This window comes from Rhinatrema bivittatum, chromosome 13 (genome assembly GCF_901001135.1).
Source record: "Rhinatrema bivittatum chromosome 13, aRhiBiv1.1, whole genome shotgun sequence".
In the NCBI taxonomy this organism is placed as follows: Eukaryota; Metazoa; Chordata; class Amphibia; order Gymnophiona; family Rhinatrematidae; genus Rhinatrema; species Rhinatrema bivittatum.
The window spans coordinates 17442941-17464326 of NC_042627.1; the positions used below are offsets into that span (position 1 = coordinate 17442941).

At 41.0% G+C, this 21386-nt stretch overlaps 1 protein-coding gene across 3 annotated transcripts; it reads left to right on the forward strand.

The window, feature by feature from the left end:
- Nucleotides 1–2336: 2336 nt before the first annotated feature.
- LOC115074720 (cytochrome P450 1A5) lies at nt 2337–21386 on the forward strand. 3 transcript variants are annotated; one of them, XM_029574481.1, is made up of 7 exons: nt 2337–2419; nt 9863–10740; nt 10927–11053; nt 12355–12444; nt 15974–16097; nt 16945–17031; nt 19878–20181. In XM_029574481.1, the coding sequence occupies exons 2-7, from the start codon at nt 9892–9894 to the stop codon at nt 20179–20181; spliced, it is 1581 nt and encodes a 526-aa protein (XP_029430341.1). In that variant the 5' UTR covers nt 2337–2419; nt 9863–9891. The 3 variants fall into 3 exon arrangements, with proteins under 3 accessions (XP_029430341.1, XP_029430342.1, XP_029430343.1); XM_029574482.1 differs by having other exon boundaries at nt 2406–2509; XM_029574483.1 differs by lacking the exon at nt 2337–2419 and having other exon boundaries at nt 9892–10740; nt 19878–21386.

The following is a 21386-nucleotide window of genomic DNA, read 5'->3' on the forward strand; positions in this document are numbered from 1 at the left end:
ATGAGCTTTCTCAAGGTGGAGAATACATAACCAAAATGCAATCAAAGGCAGCATTCAGAGGGGCGCTGGTGGTGGGAGGTCACAGAATTCGTTTTAGAGTGAGAAGATTCGGTTTTGTTTTGTTTTTTCTTGAGTTCATTAAAATGACATTTTATTTGGTTTGCTCAAAAAAGAAGGGTGGGCCATCACTGAATTTTTTTTTTTCAGAATAAATTTGGGTTTTATCAATTTTCATTTCAAACCCATGTGAATTTATATATATATATATATTTTATTATTATTATTTTTTTATGAAACATTGATTGAAATTGCATTGTGTTTATTCTGGGATTGTAGGCCTCATGGACATTTGATTGATAAATGTGTGAGTCCAGATCTGAATTTTTTTTCTGCCTAATCGAGCCCAGTGGAAGAAATTCGGGGCTACCTTTACTGCCAGCGTCCTGTTTGAAACATTTTATGCTCTAGTTAGGTATTTTGCATATGGCACACAGGTAGTTATAATGAAGTAAATAAATATATGTAGTGTATATGTATTGTATAATAATTTGTGCGAAACACAAATTGCAGGCAATTAATTAATTCTATATACTGTTAAATAACCTTTGCATTTGAAGTTCAACACCCACAATTTTTATTCGGGGATCCTTTCTAATTTCCGATTTTGTTCTGAAAATCTTTGGAATAATTGCTTTAACACATGGATATAATCTTGTCTAAGGAAATAACAGACATTTTTATGCCAACTAAATCGTTTTTTCTGAAAGCTGAGCTATAAACATGCTGTCAGATAAAAATCCTGTTCTACTCACTATCATCTTTAACAACAGTTAATTCACACGGTTGCGACCTTTTTGAACAAATGACAACAGGGTGAGATTCCAGCAGAGGGAGGTTAAGTGACTTGCTCAAGGTCACACAGTGAGTTGTAGGAGCTAGGACTGAACCGGGATTTCCCTAGTATAATAATAACGTTTGATTTCAATGCGGTTTTCGCTTCTAATTTTGTATTTATTTTATACATTCATTATGTATAATAATATTTGCATCAATATTACTGAGGCACAAAACTTGCTCCAGATTAGCGCCCGTGTTTTCCTCTCTGAAAATGATGGGATTTTTAAATCGATAAATCTGAGGCAAGATTTGCGCTGGAATAAAACTGACGCAAACCTTTATTAAATCCTTCTCTTAGCTCTGCTCAAAAAAAAATAATTAGGAGTTTATGGCACTGGGAAATATTGTCAGTTTAGATGTTAGGAGCCATGCAGTTTTGTTTGGGTTTTTTTAAAATGAATTTCTACTCGAACATCGTCAGAAAAAAATTCGCTAATTTCATTTTAAAATGAACTTCAAAGACCCCAAATAATCAATAAAATATATTAAAGTCTTTTCTAGCCAAGGATAAAGAAATTCCTAATTTCCCTTCTCCAGACCTGGGGTTAAGCCAGAGTTATTTCTCTAAAACAGCACTTTCTCAAAATTGGAGCTGTGCCCCTCCCTGCTTAGCCCTCCTGAACTTCTCTGCAAGAACTGGGAACCCTAAGCCGTTCGCCAAAGCCCGAGATCTCGGGAGTGGAGATGCTTGAACCTTTTTCTAAAGCAAGGAGCCCGGAGCTTTTCCCCAAGGACCCGGGCCACCTGTCTCTGGGATCCCTCTGTAAGGACTGGGATGGAGCCCGGATCCTTCAATCTCTTTGCAGTGATTGTGACCCCCCCCCCCCTGAACATTTCTGCAAGCTCTGTGGCCGCTGACCTTCCGTTTTCCAAGACCAAAGCCCATAAACACCTTTTTCTGGACAGGGGGAATGGGAAACAGCCTGCTACTGGATACATTTGCGGGTTCAGCGCCCGCAATATTCTCTCTGGCACCAGGGCATTTCAGACGGATGATGCTCCAGCCCGCATCAGGCATAGTTTTGCAATTTGATTTTCTACGGGATTTTATTTATTTTTTTTTTATTTTGGCTTTGTGTTGCGTGCGTGTGCATTCTTCTGTCTTCTTTCCACTGGCACCTTTAAAATATCCCATTTACCTTTGAAGAGCAAATCCTTCACGAAAGGTTTGCAAGAGAAATCCACCCTTAGCCCGCCGTGCCAACTCTTAGCATTGTTTGTATAATCGTGCTTGCCTCTCTGTTTGCAAAGGTGGTTTCTTTTTAATTGTTATTTCTTGAGGGTGCGCAAAGGAGTTTACGCAACCTCGCTCTAGCGTGCCAGGGTTTTCTGCAGCTTGGCTCCTTTCGCTCCCACGTGACGGGAGGAGACCGCCAATCAGCGCGCAGGGAGTTCCATATAAACGCTGGCGGGGCGAAGTGGCGCTGATCTTCAGGCAACCCAGGAGACAGCAGCTCACGGAGCCTGGAGGAGAGAGCAGGGGGGGGGCCAGCTCCAAAAAAAAATAATAAATAAAGGCAAGGTAAGGAGAGTATCACAAGCACTTCAAACCGTAATGCAAAACCAGCCGTACAGGCAATGCGCTTCTGGTAACCCAAGCATAATTATTTCAGTAAGTCAGATCAGATTTATTCTTACTGTAAATGCATGGGAAAGGGAAGTAGATTTGCTCTGAGGTTATTCTTTAAAGTGTAAAAAAAAATGAATGATATTATAGATGAGTTAAGTATCATGGTTAAGTTTACACTCAATTAATCACTACAACTCTGTCTACTGGGAGCACCACCTGAGAATTTTCCTGAGGAAAAATGTCTTCTAATAGCTAGAAGATGCATATTATGCAAATGACTAGATGATACAGCACCTAATGGAGCAATGTGGAGAATACAACTGCAAGAAATGATGGTAATGGAACGTTTGTCTGGACAAGATGGCAAACCAGAGGTGGGAGAAATTTCTGCAAATATGGCAATCCTATATTATAATAGGCTACCAAATAAAATTTTGCAATATGTTCTTTAATACTTATCCAATGAAAAATAAAATTAGCAACATTTTTGGATTTAAACCATTAATAGTGATAGGTCTATCTATTTAAATATAAAACTAAGTTCTTATTTATGGTAATGATTAGCATTTACATAGAATTGACAAAAAATACAAATACATTTGAGCTATGTTACCTTTTCTTTTCTTTTTGGAGAATGATGGGGGTGAGGGATGGGAATTCATTAGTTTTTATAGATCTTATATTAATACTTTTACTATTTAAAAAATAGAACTTAAAAAAGAAAGGAGGGAATAATAATATAGTTAGGATTAACTATATAAGTGTTATTAAACTTGTTCTAATTGTTAGAGTAAATATTGATACTGTGTGATATATTTATCACCTGCTCACTGCAATTTGTAACGATTTTATATTTAAATACTAATAAAAATGACTGAACATAAAAAAAACCCAAATGACTGATTTGATAGCAAGTCTGCTGGGAGATTAGGATGTCTGCCTGAGTAGGTTGCTGGCTTTCATTGTGGTGGGATTGGTTCAAAGTAGAGCAATGGCTATTTTGGAGCAGGCATTGACAGGACCAGAATCTCTGGTGCTGGGTCAGTTAGATTATTAAGTTGACCTCTTGTTTTTCAGCCTCGTCAGCAACATTTGCATTTAGGGGGTGGGGGTTGTGTAGATGGTTGCCTTCGTATTCTATATTGCAATTATTTTGGATTCATTACTTGCTTGAGGCAGAGTCTTTGTTCTGAATGGTTCATCAAGTCTTGTAGGAAGACTTGGCATCTGTTCACGGTGCTGCAAGGTGAGGTTGGATATTTGCTTTGCTGAGTTTGTTATAGATGCAGCGAGCCATAATATTCACGAGTGGTGTACTTGGTAACATTGGTTAGCTTAAAGCAGAGATAATATTTTCTCCCCAACTTCTCTCCTTTCCTCCTTCCCCTTTGTTATCTTCCTTTCTGAAGGAATAAAAGTAGTCTTATGAGATCTCCATGACTGCCTGGGTACCCCCAAATTTTCAGGTCATGTTAGGGGGCTGAAGAGGATGCTGACGGGATATTTGTTTGCGTGTTCATACATGTACACAGATGCATGCATCTGGAGAAGTAGAATCCATTAGTTCTGCATGAAACTTCTTTTATCTCCTTGGATAACACTGTCATCCTCCCAACCCCTCTAGTCCACAATCACGGGGGTCCTCTTCAGCTCTTCTCTCACTTTCTCCCCTTTCTACTCCACACACATGATTCTCTATACAAACACCAAAATCTGTCCTCTACCATCTGAATACACTGCCAAAACTGTTATCTACTCTCTGACCATCTCCTGCTTAGACTGCTGTAATCTGCTACCCATTGAACCAGGTCTCCACTTCCATCCAGCTGAGATCCCATCCCAACTCCGGCCTCACACAGCTCTACTCTGTATGTGTGTAAATTTATGTGCATACTGCTGTGTATGTGTGTAACTGTATTTGCTAGGGATGTGAATCGTTTTAGGACGATTAAAATTATCGTCCGATAATTTTAATATCGTCTTAAACCGTTATGGAACACAATACAATAGAGATTCTAACGATTTATCGTTATAAATCGTTAGAATCGTGAGCCGGCACACTAAAACCCCCTAAAACCCACCCCCCACCCTCCCGAACCCCCCCCAAATGACTTAAATAACCTGCGGGTCCAGCGGCGGTCCGGAACAGCAGCGGTCCGGAACGGGCTCCTGCATCTTGTTGTCTTCAGCCGGCGCCATTTTCCAAAATGGCGCCGAAAAATGGTGGCGGCCATAGACGAACACGATTGGACGGCAGGAGGTCCTTCCGGACCCCCGCTGGACTTTTGGCAAGTCTCGTGGGGGTCAGGAGGCCCCCCACAAGCTGGCCAAAAGTTCCTGGAGGTCCAGCGGGGGTCAGGGAGCGATTTCCCGCCGCGAATCGTTTTCGTACGGAAAATGGCGCCGGCAGGAGATCGACTGCAGGAGGTCGTTCAGCGAGGCGCCGGAACCCTCGCTGAACGACCTCCTGCAGTCGATCTCCTGCCGGCGCCATTTTCCGTACGAAAACGATTCGCGGCGGGAAATCGCTCCCTGACCCCCGCTGGACCTCCAGGAACTTTTGGCCAGCTTGTGGGGGGCCTCCTGACCCCCACGAGACTTGCCAAAAGTCCAGTGGGGGTCCGGAAGGACCTCCTGCCGTCCAATCGTGTTCGTCTATGGCCGCCACCATTTTTCGGCGCCATTTTGGAAAATGGCGCCGGCTGAAGACAACAAGATTCAGGAGCAGGAGCCCGTTCCGGACCGCTGCCGTTCCGGACCGCCGCTGGACCCGCAGGTTATTTAAGTCATTTGGGGGGGGTTCGGGAGGGTGGGGGATTTAATTTAAAGGGTCGGGGGTGGGTTTTAGGGGGTTTTTAATGTGCCGGTTTTGCGATTTTTTCGATTTTTCACGATTTTTCACGATATTTTACCCCCCCAAACGGCAACAATACGATTCCCTCCCCCTCCCAGCCGAAATCGATCGTTAAGACGATCGAGGACACGATTCACATCCCTAGTATTTGCATATAGGCAGAGTAAAGCACTGTTTAAGCCACATAAATGGTTTTGAAATTTGCCCCCTTAAGTGCAGGGGCTCAGCTGCGACTGGTCCTATAAAAATATAGGGGATTAGTTTCCTGATATATGAGCCCATTGGGAAAACTATGTAAGGAGGATTAAACAACCTGCAACCCCCCAGTTATGTATTTATATCCTAGAAACTGGAACCAGGTTGTACAGTGAATTCTGGGTTGTTTTTTTCAGCTCTATTCTTTGTTTATAAAATGGCATAATGCTCAGTCTTCTAAATATGAATGTATCAGCTTCTTGGCTCTTTTTCCCCCTTTACACCTTATTTCTAGGTCTCCTGAACTTTGTGCTATTGAATTTTTATGTTTTGGAATAGGAGATGTGCACCTTTTTTTTATGATGAATACAGCCCATGCTTCAGCTGGCCACACTATATTCACAGCATATGTCTTAGGCTGATGCTTGCTTAGGTTCTGGAAAAGATTGGCACTACCATGCCCCAGTTTATTTAAAATCCTACCTGTGGAAGTGGCTGAGCACTGGATTGAACTGTCCACAGATTTTTACAACACTGCCACTATTTATCTCACCCTTTATAACAGCACTCTACAGCAGGACACTTTCCAATGAATTACGTACAGGTATAGTGAGTCCCTACCCCAGAAAGGGCAACTCTCAAATGCATTTCTATGGGTAACACAATGTTTTGTCCTTAGAAATGGCCCTTTACAAAACTGCTCACCTGCTCTGTCCCATTTGTATATAAATTTACCGACTGAGCAGAGGCGTTCTTTGAGACGGAGTTAGGGAGGAGTTTGAACTTGGCGTGCACACTTTTGGGCATACATTTTCTGCACATATAATACTGGGTGGAATTTTGTGCAGGTAGTCTTGGTGGGATAATTTCCAAAGTGGACTTAATGTGCGTAGGCCTGTTTTGAAAATCGGTATAACTTATGTGCGTTTTTGATGCTTAACTTAGGAAGACTGTTTGAAAACAGTCCTCTTACTGTGGAAACACAAGAAGAGGTTTCAAATACTCCTGTGTAAAATTGGTGAATGTCTCTCCTCAGTGCATGTTAGGAAGGTAAAGTCTGGGCTTCATGGAGCAGCTGATCCTGGAACCTATGAGAAGAGGAGCCACTTTAGATCCAGTTCTTAGTGCAATGCAAGACTGTTGCAAGAGGTGACTGTGATGAAACCAATTGGTAATAGTGATCACAACTCGATTACACTGCACAGACTTGCTGAAGGAAGGACAGCTGGCAGGTTCCTCCTGCTCCTTTGAGCTTCCAGGGCTAGGACCTGGCTCCTTCATTCACAACTAGCTGGTGATTTCTCTCACCCCCCCCCCCCCCACCCCCCCATTTTATATCCCTTTTTACCTTTAGGCAGTCACTGAACTGAACAGCATTTAGCTGGAGGCCAGGCTCCTTCATGAACGCTGCAGTCAGGTCCTGTGTCCAGTCCCTGCCCCCTAGGGGCTGTGCATGTTGTCTCCACAGGAATAAACTCTTTCAAGTACGTAAAAAAGCAAGAAGCATATGAATCAGAGTAAAAGAGATGCTCAGGAAAAATAAGGCCATAGTAGAAAAGTTAAATGCATTAATGGTGTGCATTTATTTTTAAACGACCTGAAAAATGTGACGAAGCCCACTCCTTTCATTCGAAAAGCCTCATAATTTGTTTTAGCATTTGACTTGTATCAAAGTCACTAGGAAAACAAAATCCTGAACTATTGCAGTCACCTTCCCCTGAGTTCCCTCCTATCCTCCTTCCACAGATGTTTCCACTGTGGAAAGCAGCAGGAGTGATCAACAGTCATTCACGCTACGTTGGTTCCAGTTCAAAAATGGTATCAGCACCATTTTGTTGGACAGCCATGCAACATATGGCCAAGAAACAAAATAGCGCCGTCCCTGGGACCCCCGAGTCTGGTGCTATTTAATTGTATGGCTGTATGATAAAATGGCACTGCTGCCATCTTTAATCCAGCGCACATGGGGCAGGAGTGACTGCGGATTATTCCCCCTCCTTTCTACATTGGATTCCTGTGGAAGGAGTAAGTGTGGTTAGGATAGCGAGGTAGGTGAGGAGACAATTTGTTTCTCTTTAATTTTCTTTGGGGGTTTTATTTTGTTTCAGCAAATGAAACAAACCTAAATAAAAATTAAATGAATCAGAATTAAAAAAAAACCCCAATCATTGTTCCTTGCTCATCCCTAAAATTAATTATTTTGTTTTGGTCTTCCCTGCAGAGGATGTTGAGGAGATACAAAGAATGGTTTTGGTATGGGTAATGTAATGGTTCAGAGGAGCTGAGGTGAATTGCACTGAATCTGGGAACAGTACTAGAACAAAGTGACAAACTAAATAGTAGTGTAAGGAGAGGCAGCTCCAGTCCTCCATTGCCACAAGCTGGTTGGGTTTTCAGGATATTTATTCTGAATATTCATGAGATGCACTTGCATGCAATGGAAGAAATACATGCAAATACATCTCATGAATATTCATTGTGGATATATTGAAAATCTGACTGACTTTCAGCACTCAAGGGCTAAAGTTGCCTACTCTTGTAGTAGGAAATCAGGACCTGATATTCAGCCTGAAGGACATCAAACATGTATGTGAGATCTGGAGGGTAACCAGTGTAATACCAATTCTTAAAAAAAAAAAAAAAAAAAAGACTCCAGGAAATAGTTACCATATTCATAATTTTTACTCTGGTTAATTTGGCTCTAAATTGTTTTTACTACTGTTTCTTCCAACATCAAACCGATTGAGGAAATGGTGTAGTCATATCCTCAGCAATAGCCAGTCAGATACTTCCTTGAATACCTGCCTCAAATTTTATTTAAAATAAAATTTATAAATGAAGAGCAGATCATGCTTCTTGCAATAAACATGCTTTCTATAGGGACATGCAAAAATTATGAGAACAATTAGTCTTACCTTTTTAATAAAATGTCCAGCTTAGAGAAGTTTCCAATTAGGACAAGAACTAGTAAACATCAAAGCGTATATGCATGAGATGGTTCTGTGCTTGCTTCTGAAGTGGCCTGGGCCAGCTTGTCAACCAGCTGCATTATTTCATGTTGTAAACATTTCATTGACACAAACATTTCCTTACTTGCCTTAGGGATAAAGTTCAAACTAGAGTAAGCTAATTATTGTAAATATAGTGGTTTCATAATTAAACATTGTGGGATGACAATGGGTGTAGATAATTCCCGGTATCTACATGTGCTCCATGACATCATGTTAGAGTGGTGACCGGGTGTTTTAAATGGAGAGAGATCAAAAGTGATCCCAAATCCAGCAGCTAATCCAGACATTTGCCCCTGGGCAGGGTTTACTGGGTTGTGATCACCACTCACAGTACCACGAACCTACGAAATTAAATGACGATCCATAGTGATTTGTGAACCTCACCATTTTTACCTGCATTTGCATTATCTAATAATACACACATGCACTCAGACAAATATAATAAACATAATACATCACAAAGGGCCCACTAACAAAAATAATTTCCTATTAAAAATATCAAACACACCATACATCCATATTCACTCACATATATACTAAAAACCACAACCCCCTCCCTGCAAAAAAAAAAAAAAAAAAAGTAACTGATTGCTTGCTGCTGCTTCTTTGACAAATTTGTGAGAGTGGAATTCAAATTTTGATCTGCTGACTTGTTTTGATCTGAACATGTGTGTAGCAACAGGACACATTCTTAATAGCAGGGATACACTATGTAAATAAGTATAGGCTTGTATTTGTAGAATAAGTGTGGTACAGAAAGGATATCATTATTCCTGCTATGAAATTTTTGAGTGATCTGATTTTTGTCATCTGACAAACATAGTTAAAAAAAATTGTTTGGCTATTGATTAACATGCCAGTAATTCCTTTTTTTTTTATTAGAAGTAAATGTAGTGATAACATTTTTTTGGCTACTGGTCAATAAGCCAGTAATCCCTTGGGTTTTTTCTGGTGTGTGTATGAATGTATGGTGTGGTTAATCATTTTAATTTTTTGTTAATGGACTCTTTGCGATGTGCTATTATGTTTATTATATTTGTCTTACTACATTTTTGTATTTAGTAGGTGGCTAAACATTTCTCATTTTGTTAAACTATAACATTCCAAAAAAAGTGTGTTATAAATTTGATTTGTTTTTTAAAAGGGGTTGGTGTTTGGATAAGTATATGTATATTGGAATTTTGTATAATAAACTATGATTGTTTTTCATTGTATGATATCTTTATTGCATTATATTTCATATTTTGGTTACTATGTGATTTATTAATGTATTAAAATATTTTTTGGGAGGAATTGTAATGCATATCAAAGTTTAATTTTTTTTTCTCTTTTCAGAGATTCTCAAGCTTCACAAATAAGCGAAGATGCCTAGCTTTGTGTTGTCAGCATTGGAAAGCAAAATCTCCATTTCTGCTACAGAGATCCTTATTGCTTCACTTGTCTTCAGCCTGCTCTTCTTGATAGTCAGACTTTTCAAGGAGAAGATCCCCAAAGGGTTAAAGAAGATACCTGGACCATGGCCTTTCCCAGTGATTGGCAATATGCTAGAATTAGGCAAGAACCCTCACTTGAGCTTGACCAAGATGAGTCAAACCTATGGTGATGTGATGCAAATTCAGATTGGCACCAGGCCTGTATTGGTGCTGAGTGGGCTGGACACACTCAAGCAGGCCCTCATAAAGCAAGGCGAGGACTTTTTAGGCCGTCCTCACTTACACACATTCAGTTTAATTGGCGATGGCCAAACCTTGACATTCAGTTCTGATTCAGGGGAGATATGGAAGATTCGCAGAAGTTTTGTTCAGAATGCACTGAGGACTTTTTCAACCTCGCCATGTGCCACCTCCACTTGTTCTTGCCTGATAGAGGAGCATATTTGTAAGGAAGCAGAGTATCTAGTGACAAAATTCCTGAAGCTAATGGAAGAGAGGGGTAGCTTTGACCCTTTCAGGTATCTGGTAGTCTCAGTGGCAAATGTTGTATCTGCCATGTGCTATGGTAGACGCTACAGCCATGATGATCAAGAGCTGCTGAGCCTAGTGAATTTGACAAATGAATTTGGGAAAGCAGCTGGCTCTGGAAACCTAGTAGATTTCATCCCCATGCTTAGGTATCTTCCCAGCCAGACCATGAAAGCCTTCGTGGATGTTAACAAGAGATTCCAAGTGTTTGTACAGAAGATTGTCAACGAACATTATAAGAGTTTTGATAAGGTAAGAGCAAGAGACTATCATGTATAACAAGTTTCCACTTTCATTCCTTTGGCCTGAACTGTATGATTATTTGGCATTACTTTTCACTGCCACTTTTTCTATGGGCCTCTCCTTATCTTTCTGATTTGTTTAAATTTCTAGCTCTGTATTATGCAATAGTCTTCACTCTGAATATTCCTATTTCAGAACAATATTAGAGATATCACAGATTCCCTGATTGATCAGTGCCAGGAGAAGAAAGTGGATGAAAATGCCAATATTCAGATTTCAAGTCAGAAAATTGTTAACCTCGTCAATGACGTTTTTGGGGCTGGTAAGTAATTTGAGATTTCTTTGAGCAGATATTAAGTACAACAACTTCTAAATTTGCTCTAGAAACATCAAGGTCTCATGTCTTATGTGCTTTGGGAAAAACCCACTTCTCACTCCCTTGTATGTCAAGTCAGTGTCTGCTAGCTACATGTATAATCCATAGACATTCCAAAGAGACATCCACATAAAGCTTAATAAACCTAATTCTATGCTATAGATGGACATGTGAAATTTCCCATGTATTGAGTTGCATACTTATATAGAGTACATCAAACACTACATAAATGAGCTAAGTCAAAAGACTATTTCTGTTAGCTTGAGGTACATTTCATTTCATTGCAAAGGATTGTAAGAACAAGGAATTGCTTTCATACAATGGTTATGGAAACTGGAAGCATAGTTAAGCTGAAAAAGAAATGGAATAAAATTCCTTATGGGGAAGAATATTGGTCAAGGTAGCAATTTGCCTATTAAATGAATTTCTGCCTCTGTTGCAATGCACCATTTTAAGTTCTTTTCCCATTTTTCAAAGGATTATGTACTAGAATAGTTTGTGGGAATGATTCAATATCTCATTCATTTAATGATGTATAAGGTTTGAGTGAATAGTGAGTATAAGCTTTCTTCTTACAATAGCATCAAGATACTATGGTGAAAGGGAAGGGGGGAGTTGGGTAAAAGTAAATTGAATCCATGCAGTATTCAGGCAGTTCACAAATCTAGCATAGCAAATGTAGCAGTTCATAAGCGGTTCACTATTTGACCTCTTGAGAAGTTGCAAGTCAGAAGAAAACTATGTTGGAATTGTCAGCATCTTCTGTTTGGCTTGAAATGTTCATAGACTCATACGTTGTATGACATCTTTGCTTTGAGCTGTTACATAAGCAATATGGAGGACTAGTCATGTAGTGAAGAACTAAACGGTAAAAATTAAAAAGCATGGGATAAGCTCAGAAGATCCTTAGACATGAAGATGTAAGCTAAAGCCTGAGAGAGTAGGCTCACTGGTAATAGGTCAGACATTGGCAGAATAGTTGGGCCTTGTGGTGCCGAACTGCAGTTTTCTGTTTCAGTGAATGTTCCCTTTTACTATAGTGTAAATCCTTCTGCAAATGTTTGCTTCATTTTAGAGTTTCTGTAGTTTGTTTCTCACTAAACCCACAGTGCAGCTTTTCCCATGTTCTCTTGGGGTTTGCAAGTTTATTCATAAGTATATTCTGAAATATCAAAATGGTAATGTGGAAGGAAACCTCCTTCATGGAAGCTTATGCTAAAGGTTTATCCTTTTGTGTGACACTCTAGGGTTTGATACCATCACAACGGCCCTGTCCTGGAGCCTCGTGTACTTGGTGACTCTCAAAGATATACAGCAGAAGATTCATGAAGAACTGGGTATGTGATTCAATTTTGTCCCTCTTTTCTATTGAAAACTAAGCAGAACTGTTTAAAAGACACCATTCTTTAGGGGTGGTTCCTGCGAGTTTTCATTCACTTTACCAGGGCTTAAACTTGTGGGGGGGAACAGGGTGGAATGCGGTTCCAGCACTTCTTTTCAAGTTTAAGAGGCAGAGCAGCAGGGGTGTTCTGCTCCAGCCCTTCCCCTTCAGCGAGCCTGCATGGAAGAGACGAGGAGCCGAGTCTGGAGCTCACAGAACAACTACTTTGGTTTCTACTCCAGTCCCCCCCGTCCCCCCCTCACTTCTCCTCCTGTATTGCAGGGAACAGAAGGGGAAGGGATGAGACTGAAGCAGCAACTGCAGAGCAAAAAGAAGTTTGAATTAGGACAAGTTTGAAAGTTGTGAGCAGTAATGCCAATTGTTAAGGCTACAACGCTGGTCTTAATGAATGCATTATTACTCACAACTTTCAGACTTCTGCTAATTCAACCCCTTTTTTAGGCTGTTGCAATATCCGTGCGGGAAAAATGGGTGCTCATGCTTGAGCGCTCGCTTTCCTAACGCACACCCAACCACCTCTCCCGGGTGCATGTTGTAGTAGGCTAATGAGCCGCTGCATTAAAAAGGTGGTGCTAGGAGAAATTGGGCGTATCTAGCACCTCCTCAGCATCGGGCGCCCAGAACTGGCTGTGTGTGGGTTAGGAAAATAGACTCTTGTAAATTGAGCGCCCATTTTCTGAACCTAACCTCCAGCAGGACTTTTTTTTTTTTTCACATTGCTGCTTTCTGTGGTTCCTCAAACTTAATATCACCACTATATTAAGTCTGAGGAACCACAGAAAAGAACTATTTTCTGCTTTTTTTGTTAAACATTTGGGGCTCCTCAAGCCTTAATGGTGTGTGTGTCTGTGTATGTTCATACCAGGCCCTGGCCTGACCCATCTCATCCCCTCCACAGTTCCACGTCCTGTCCGTCTACAAATTAAGCCCTGCACTTTACTGTTTTTCAACAATAGTATTACAATAGCAACTAGTAACTCTTGGGTACGATATTCCCTACAGCAGTGCTGAAAGTAAAAATTACACATGCAGTATCCATAACAAGAGGAAAGTACAACCTGTCCCTCTGCACAGGAAGAGAAGACATTCTGTTTTTTATTATTATTTAAAAGCTTTTCTATACCGCTATTCGTGGGTACATCATATCTGTTTACAGAGAACTTAATGTAACACATAGAACTGGGATGTAAAGGGGTGGAACAAAATAACGAGGTATAATGTACATGATAACAAGAGATAATATATAATATACAGGAGAGAAGGAGAGGTTTTTAATGCTCAACCATGGGGTTGATTCACAAATGGCCCATCCCATTTTCCTATGGAAAAGTAAAACTAAAAAAAACAAAACACAAGACCACACTTTGTAAATTAAACAAATAACACATTTACAGCTCTAAATTGAAAACTGCATTTTAATCCAAATTTTGAAGATATGTAAGTGGGGCGGCTCTTGTCATTCACAATAATGTGCTGCTAATTTCTTCCCAAGGGCTCGCACCAGCTGTTTTATTCGGGGGTTTTGGCAAATTCAACTAGGGATTCTCAATTCTCTTCAGCACAGAAATGGAAATAAAAAAAGGGGGGCAGGTCTCAACAGCAGATGTTTAGGAAGCACCAAGTCTTATAACGACAAGTTACTATATGTAAACAATTTTCTGGCTGCTTGTGTAAAGTTTAAATCATATCCACTCCGTTAACTGGTTAAACATTACTTGTGAGTTTTGTTCATTCAGGGCAAGAGCCTGTGGCTTATACATTTTGAGCACTCTTTATTTGATACCTGTTGGTATTGATCTTGTGGCTTAAACATCCATGTTGGTTCTTCACTGAACTCATTGGACAGGTCAGCTGAATAGTCTCACCCTGAAGTACATGAGATGTGAACTCAACATCAGGCAGCACTTTCTGATGTACAGAACAGGGTTTCCCCACACTGTGGGTCAGGAACCCAAATGGTCACAAAGCCTTCAGCTGGGGTCATAAGTACTTCAGATAGCAGTGCTCTTCATGTACCAGCAGTATTAGTAGTGGACGTCTGTTTGGGGTAGGGGGTAAACCAGCACATACTCACAGGCCCTCCATTCTGAGTTTCTGTAGAAAAAGGAAGCCCTGCCTGAGGGAGGGATCAGGGCAGCTGCAGGTCTTGTGAGCTTATTCTGGCTCACAGATCGTGCTGACTTTCAATACTAATGATGCTGCTGCTTGCCGAATCGCTGTCCAGCTTGGGACCAGCTGTGAGGAGAGGGCTGAGTGTGCACAGGCCAGTGGATTGTCACTATTCCTCTCTGTACCCATTACTGAACCTACCCCAAGAGAAAACTGTTGATCCTGTTATCAGCCTGCCCTCTCATATACCAGTTCTCATCCACCTTTGGGCTGGTGACCAAAGGAAAATATAGGCATTGGCACTGACCCTGCAGGGGGATGTTTTGAAGAAGAGGTGTTTGGAGAGAGGGATTAGATGCAGGAAGGGTTTAAGGTTTGTATCAGCTGGAGGGGGATTGGCTATGGAAGGTAAGAGGGACAATAACAAAAGATCAACTGGGCAATATAAGAGAGGAACTTGGCGTGAGAGGGCATCAGCTAAGTGGATAAGAGGAATTAAGAGGGGAGCAGGTGAGGCAGGTGAGAGAGGATGATAGAGGATCCATTGTGGGTAACAAGGACTTGGTGGTGAGGGGAGCAGCTGGAGAGATGTGAAAAGGGCTGGAGGAGATGAGAAGAGATGGTGGATGTAAAAGGGGACCAACAATATCAAAAACAGAAGGTATCACCAGTATATTTTTTATCGCTTAACAATATATGCAAAAGCCCAAATGTATGTAGGCCCCTTACTTACAGAGTCTGTATTGTGTAACAGACACTATTTTTGTATAGGGTCACCTTGCTTTAATTTAAATTAATCATCAATAGTCCATTTTTTGTTAGAAATTTTTCATTATAATAAAAACTAATGTGGGTTATTTTGTTGGGATGTAAAAGGGGATCAGTTAGAGGAATGGAGTTTGAGATGGGTCAACTGGAACGCAAGAGGTTAAAGGAAGCCCTCTAGAAATGATGGAGGTTGAGAGAGGATTTGCTGGAGTGTTGGGAGTAGAGCAATTGTTGGAGGGGGAACTGCATTGTTTAGGTCATCCTCTGGGGGTCTTGTACATTTTCAAGTGGGGTCACATTGGCTAAAAGTTTGGGAAGCCCTGCTGTAAAAAATGACATCCCCCAGTGCACCTTTGATCAGAAAAGCACTTGCTCAGTGTTCTCAGATATAAAGACTGTCAGGGACTCAACCTCATTCTAAACTAGGCATTCCTTTGCAATGACTCATCACCAGACAATCACTTACAATTTACATACAGGGTACGTTATTGATGACGTAGAACTGATCCATAGCTTTTGGCATTGCCCTAAACTTTCAAATAATTGGTATGGTTTTTATTAAGACTATCCTTGTTTCTGAACCATAGATCAAGTCATTGGCAGAGAGCGACGACCCAGGCTATCAGACAGACCACTGCTGCCTTACATGGAAGCCTTCATCATGGAGATGTTGAGACATTCGTCCTTTGTACCTCTCACAATCCCACACTGGTAAGTTTAAAAATATTCTCAGACTTTGATTACAAAACATTTCTTCAGATTATTTACAGAATATTTTTAGTATCTACATGCCTGACATAGGGAACTAAATTAGTGTTTAGCAGCTAACTGGCCAAAGCTCAACCCATTATCTATCAAGGTAGGAGACATTCATCCAAACAGTCAGAAGTATTAATGATAGCACATTCAGCCGCTCTCTGAATGTATTGCCTCTAGGATGCTTCTAGGTGGATTTGTTAACAAATTCAATCTTAATTTTCATTCGAAGGACATCCCAGTAGACTTTCAGGTCCTCTTGTAGATACAGATGTGCATTTTTTTTTTAGTCTTGTGCAGTTTTTGTAAGGCATTCTCAGCATGACAGGCTGGATTTAAATTGTTTGTCCTGTCTTCCCCATCTCCCCCCCCCCCAAAAAAAATAGTTATTTGTAGCATGGAAAAGAAACTTTACATCCCTAATTTTTTTTTTAACTCTTCAGACTGCTTACAACGCAGTGCTTGGAAGGGCCTTAGATTGGAGGGAAACCAGGTGCAACCCCCTCCTCAAATTCCAGTACCAGTTGGAATTGTAGAGATTTATTTGAATGGCAAAAATACCTTTCAATGCAGCACAAGACCCCCAAAGATCTAAGGATTCTTCTGCATGGGGACAATTCTATATGGAGCAGACAGGGCTAGCATTACCAATGCTTTAAAGACAAAGTAAAATTAATTGGAGGAAAACATTTTTAGGTGATGGTGCAATGTGATACCAATATTTTTGAGCAATCCTCAGGCACACAAACTGGGAACATTTTTCCTTTCTCAATTTAAATATGTGGCTTATGTTTTCTTGTAGCACAACTAGAGCTACCTCATTGAATGGCTATCATATCCCCAAGGGAATGTGCATCTTTGTCAATCAGTGGCACGTGAACCACGATGAGTAAGTAGACTTTAAGAGAAAATCTATAATAAAAATATAAGCCTTTGATCCAGAAAGCTACTAAATTAGGACCAAGTTCATAAAAAATGTTTTGGTTTTCTGGGTCTGCAGAGAAAAAACAGAGCCTGGTATATTTGGTAATTTTTTTTTTATTTTTTTTTTACAGCTCAACGTATATTTCAACTGATAGGTTGTGGTAGACTTGCAAACATTTACAAGATCAGTTGGAAGAACTGAGTTAGTCACAGGCTAATCAGGGTGTAGTTTACCTGTTAATTTTCATTCCCGGAATACCACAGATCAGTCCAGACTGCTGGGTTTTGCCTCCCTGCCAGCAGATGGAGACAGAAGAAAAGATTTACTGACACTGCTACTTAACCTAGAGTACCACCTGCAGTCCTTCAGTATGACCTGTATCCAAGCAAGATAAGAATAACTATAACAATAACTGAGAACCTCAAACCACCCCCACACCGAGCAGGAGGAAAGTGGAGCCTCTACCAAACTCATTCAAACAACACTAAGCAGAACATCATTTAACCAAAACAAAGTACTCTGCATCAGTACATACTGTCATTGTGAGCAGGCTTTCCTTAATGGGCAGGGTTCTGGACTGATTCCTGGTATTCGGGAACAAAATTTAGCAGGTAAGAACCAATTTTTCTTTCCTGTTCATGCCCCAGATCAGTCCAGACTCGTGGGATGTACCCAAGCTCTCCAATTTTGGGTGGGAATGAGAGAGCCCCACTTGCAATACACTTTCTTGAAGACTGGTGGAGCCCAGATCTCAAATATCTAATGCATAATGTCTAGCAAAAGTGTGTAAAGACTTCAAAGTAACCGCCCAACAGATTTCCTGTGGTGAAACCAGCAGACGACTCTGCCCATGGGGTCGCATGCACCCAAGTCAAGTGAGGCCTTAGACCCTCCGGCACTAGAAAACCTCTGCAAATGTACGCCAAGCCAATCGCGTTCTACAGCCAGCACATAACAGTAGCCTTGGATGCTTTGCACCCATTCCTTAGTTCATTGCAAAGAGATGATCTGATCTCTAGAAACTATTAGTCACCTTGAGATACTTCAATAACACCTGCCTCACATACAAATTAGGAAAAGGCGGGAAGACCCATTGTTGGACTAAGAAGAAAAGCTGAAACCACCTTTGGCAGAAATGAAGGCACTCTTCGCAATGACATCCCATTCTCCGTTAAGCTGAACAAAAGGGAACCGCACAAGACAATGCCTAAAGCTCTGAAATTCTTCTGGACAAATCGCTACTAAAAAGATTTTCAGGTTTAAATCCTTTAGAGTTGTACTCTACAATGGCTCAAACAGAGCCTCACACAACACCCTCAGAATCAAATTAAGATTCCATGAGGGACACCTTCCACATTGGCAGCCACAAGCATTTCGCCCCGCGAAGAAATTGAATTGCATCCAGATGGGAGGTCAGGGACATTCCCTGCACCTTTCCTCAAAGGCAGCCTAAAGCCATCACCTGTACCCAAAGGGAATTATAAGCTAGACCCTTCATTAAATCTTTTTGCAGAAAGGACAAGCAATGGAGAACGGAAGCCAGAGTAGGCTGAATGTCTTGCTCGATACACCAAGCTTCAAAAATCTCCCACACCCTAACATAGGTCAAAAATGTGGACAGCCGCCTGGCTTGCAACAAGGTGGCGGAGTAATCCTTCCATCTCAAGAGTCTCCTCTCAAAAGTCAAGCATTGAGACAGATGTGATCTGCCTGATCCGAAAATACTGAACCCTGATGTAACAGATTTGGAAGGTGATCAAACCTTAACGACCATCGCTAAGTGTATTAGGTCTTTTATGCGCCACATTGCAGTCAGTACTATTAGGCATCTAAACCTTGTGTCAAAAACAGAGCATATATACCGTCCGAGTGCCCTGTCCCCTGGATATGGAGTGTGCATATCAACCCATGCAGATGACTAGCATGCATATTCCCTCACAAGAGGCAGGCCTTGCCGCGATCCTAGACCGGCACCATATGCAACCTGCACGTGCCGCCTCTTACTTGCTTGCTATGGTAGTCTTAACAACGGGACCGCCAGCTGCTGCCTGCTCTCACCTGCGTTTGGCATGATCACTGATCACTCATCCGCCAGAGTCAAGAATCCCTCTCCAAGCCACCTGTCAGGATTTCTCTCTTAATTTGTAAAGTTAAAAAAAACCCAAAACAAACAAAAGATCACTTTCCTGAATGCTGCAGAGTGGCTGCTGGTTCCCGAGGGAACTGACCACCAACTAATCAAAAGCCCCTCTGTGTCCAAGGACGAACCACATGAAGGGTCACTAACCCCCTGCTCGGCCACTTTAACCAGGGAGGATGGCCCCTCACTAGGGACCTAACAACTCCCTAGGAGGAACCACTTATTTATTTTTATATGCTGACATTCAAACTAGTATATCACATCGGTTTACAAATAACAAACAGAGTTGCTTACAGCGATATCTTCATAGTGTTTAGATCTTCCATTTTTTTTTTAAACTGCAGAATTTACACCTGTACCCTATGCTGGAGACAGAGAAATACTGAGGGACTGCAGGTGGAACTCTAGGTTAAGAAGCAGTGTCAGTAAAGCTTTTCTTCTTTGTCTCCATCTGCAGGCAGGAAGGCAAAACCCAGCAGTTTGGACTGATCTGGGGTATTAATTGGAACGCTGTTTAAACTTAAAGCAATACTTAGTGTTTATACCAATACTCCATTGATGTCCAGGACTTTACTAGCATTTGTACTTCCTGCACACTTCTAATGCTGTACTATCATTCTTGTGTTGTGATAAGTTTTCACTGAAGAAACTTTTTTTTTTTTTCTTTCAGGAAGCTTTGGAAAGACCCCTTCACATTTAACCCAGAACGTTTCCTGAATGCTGATCGAAATGGGCTGAATAAGACTGAGGCAGAGAAGGTGGTGACCTTTGGCCTGGGAAAGAGAAAGTGCATTGGAGAGAATATTGCCAGACTAGAGATGTTTCTCTTCTTAGCCACCCTGCTCCAACAACTGGAGTTCGACATGAAGGATGGCGAGAAGTTGGACATGTCAGCTGAATATGGTCTCACCCTGAAGCACAAGAGATGTGAACTCAAAGTCAGGCAGCGCTTTCTGACAGAGAGCGTAGAGTGATATCCCCTGGTGTACCTCTGATCATGTGATGGCAGAAAAGCACTCTCTCAGTGTTTTGAGATGTACTAAACATGTTGATGTTTAAACACTGGGATTCATTATTCAGACAGTTTGGGCAGGGGAAGCAGTGAGGAGGGGTTTCCTATACTGTGACCTAAAAGAAGCTAGAGCCAGTATGGGTCCCATATGCTACCCAAAACTGAGTGAACTGTACAGATTCTTACATCCATCTCACTGGCTCACCTTTGGTTAACGCCCAGCTCTTGGGAGAAGTCTTTCAGCATAAAATGCTTAAAAGTTTTAAGACACAGAAATGTATCCCGTCGTAGGCAGTTTAAGATAAGTTGTGTGGTGTTAGTTTGAAAAAAGTCACTCAAATTAATAGTGTTCGATCCGGCTGGACCTCAAACAAGAAGATGAAGATTGTGGTGCTCTGGCTTAACCCTGGGGCAATTCATGCACATCAATGTGGTCTTACTATATTAATTCTATCTTACAAATGTGGGTTCACTTTGTGCATACATGCCTACGTATGGTTACAAGAACAGGCAAATGCATATGTGACTGTATATAAATGGATTTGGATTTGCTAAATCCAACCCAGATTAACTTCTACTTTGATCTGGAAATCCAAATTGGTTTGGCCATTTTATTTAGAGCTTTAAAGCACTGTAAAATGTGCTATATAAATACAAGAGTTTCCATTTTGTTCAGTCTTACTATCTCCTGAGTGTGTTGGAGGGAGAAAATGAAAGATCCAAGTGATAAGTGGATAGTAATATGGTATCAGACATGGTTTTCCAGTTGAGAAGAGATGGGAAGAAATATTTGCTTTTATTAAAAAAAACTGTTAAAATTAATTTTTATGAAATTTTCACAATAGTCTTCCAAGTGGAAGAAAAGTAATAACATTTAAAGCTTTTTTATGCTAGTGTCATAACACAAATGTAACTATACAAAGAGACACAAGGGAACATGTAGGAAGTAATATATATTTGCTTGTAATAGCTGTTTATACCTTTCAGACAGTTTGTACTTTAAATATGCAACCAAGGTAAAAGTGATCATAAGACTTGCCTTGCTAGGTCAGACCAAAGGTCCATCACGCCCAGTATCCTGTTTCCAACACTGGCCAAGCCAGGTAACAAGTACCCGACAGGATCCCAAGGGGTAGATAGGATTCCAAGCTGCTTATCCCAAAAATA

Bases quoted from the DNA above. Each gene is read 5' to 3' on its own strand.
- LOC115074720 (XM_029574481.1), top strand. From the start codon at position 9,892: ATGCCTAGCTTTGTGTTGTCAGCATTGGAAAGCAAAATCTCCATTTCT. The intron at 12,445-15,973 runs GTATGTGATTCA...TCTGAACCATAG, and splicing joins GAAGATTCATGAAGAACTGG to ATCAAGTCATTGGCAGAGAG. The intron at 16,098-16,944 runs GTAAGTTTAAAA...GTTTTCTTGTAG, and splicing joins CCTCTCACAATCCCACACTG to CACAACTAGAGCTACCTCAT.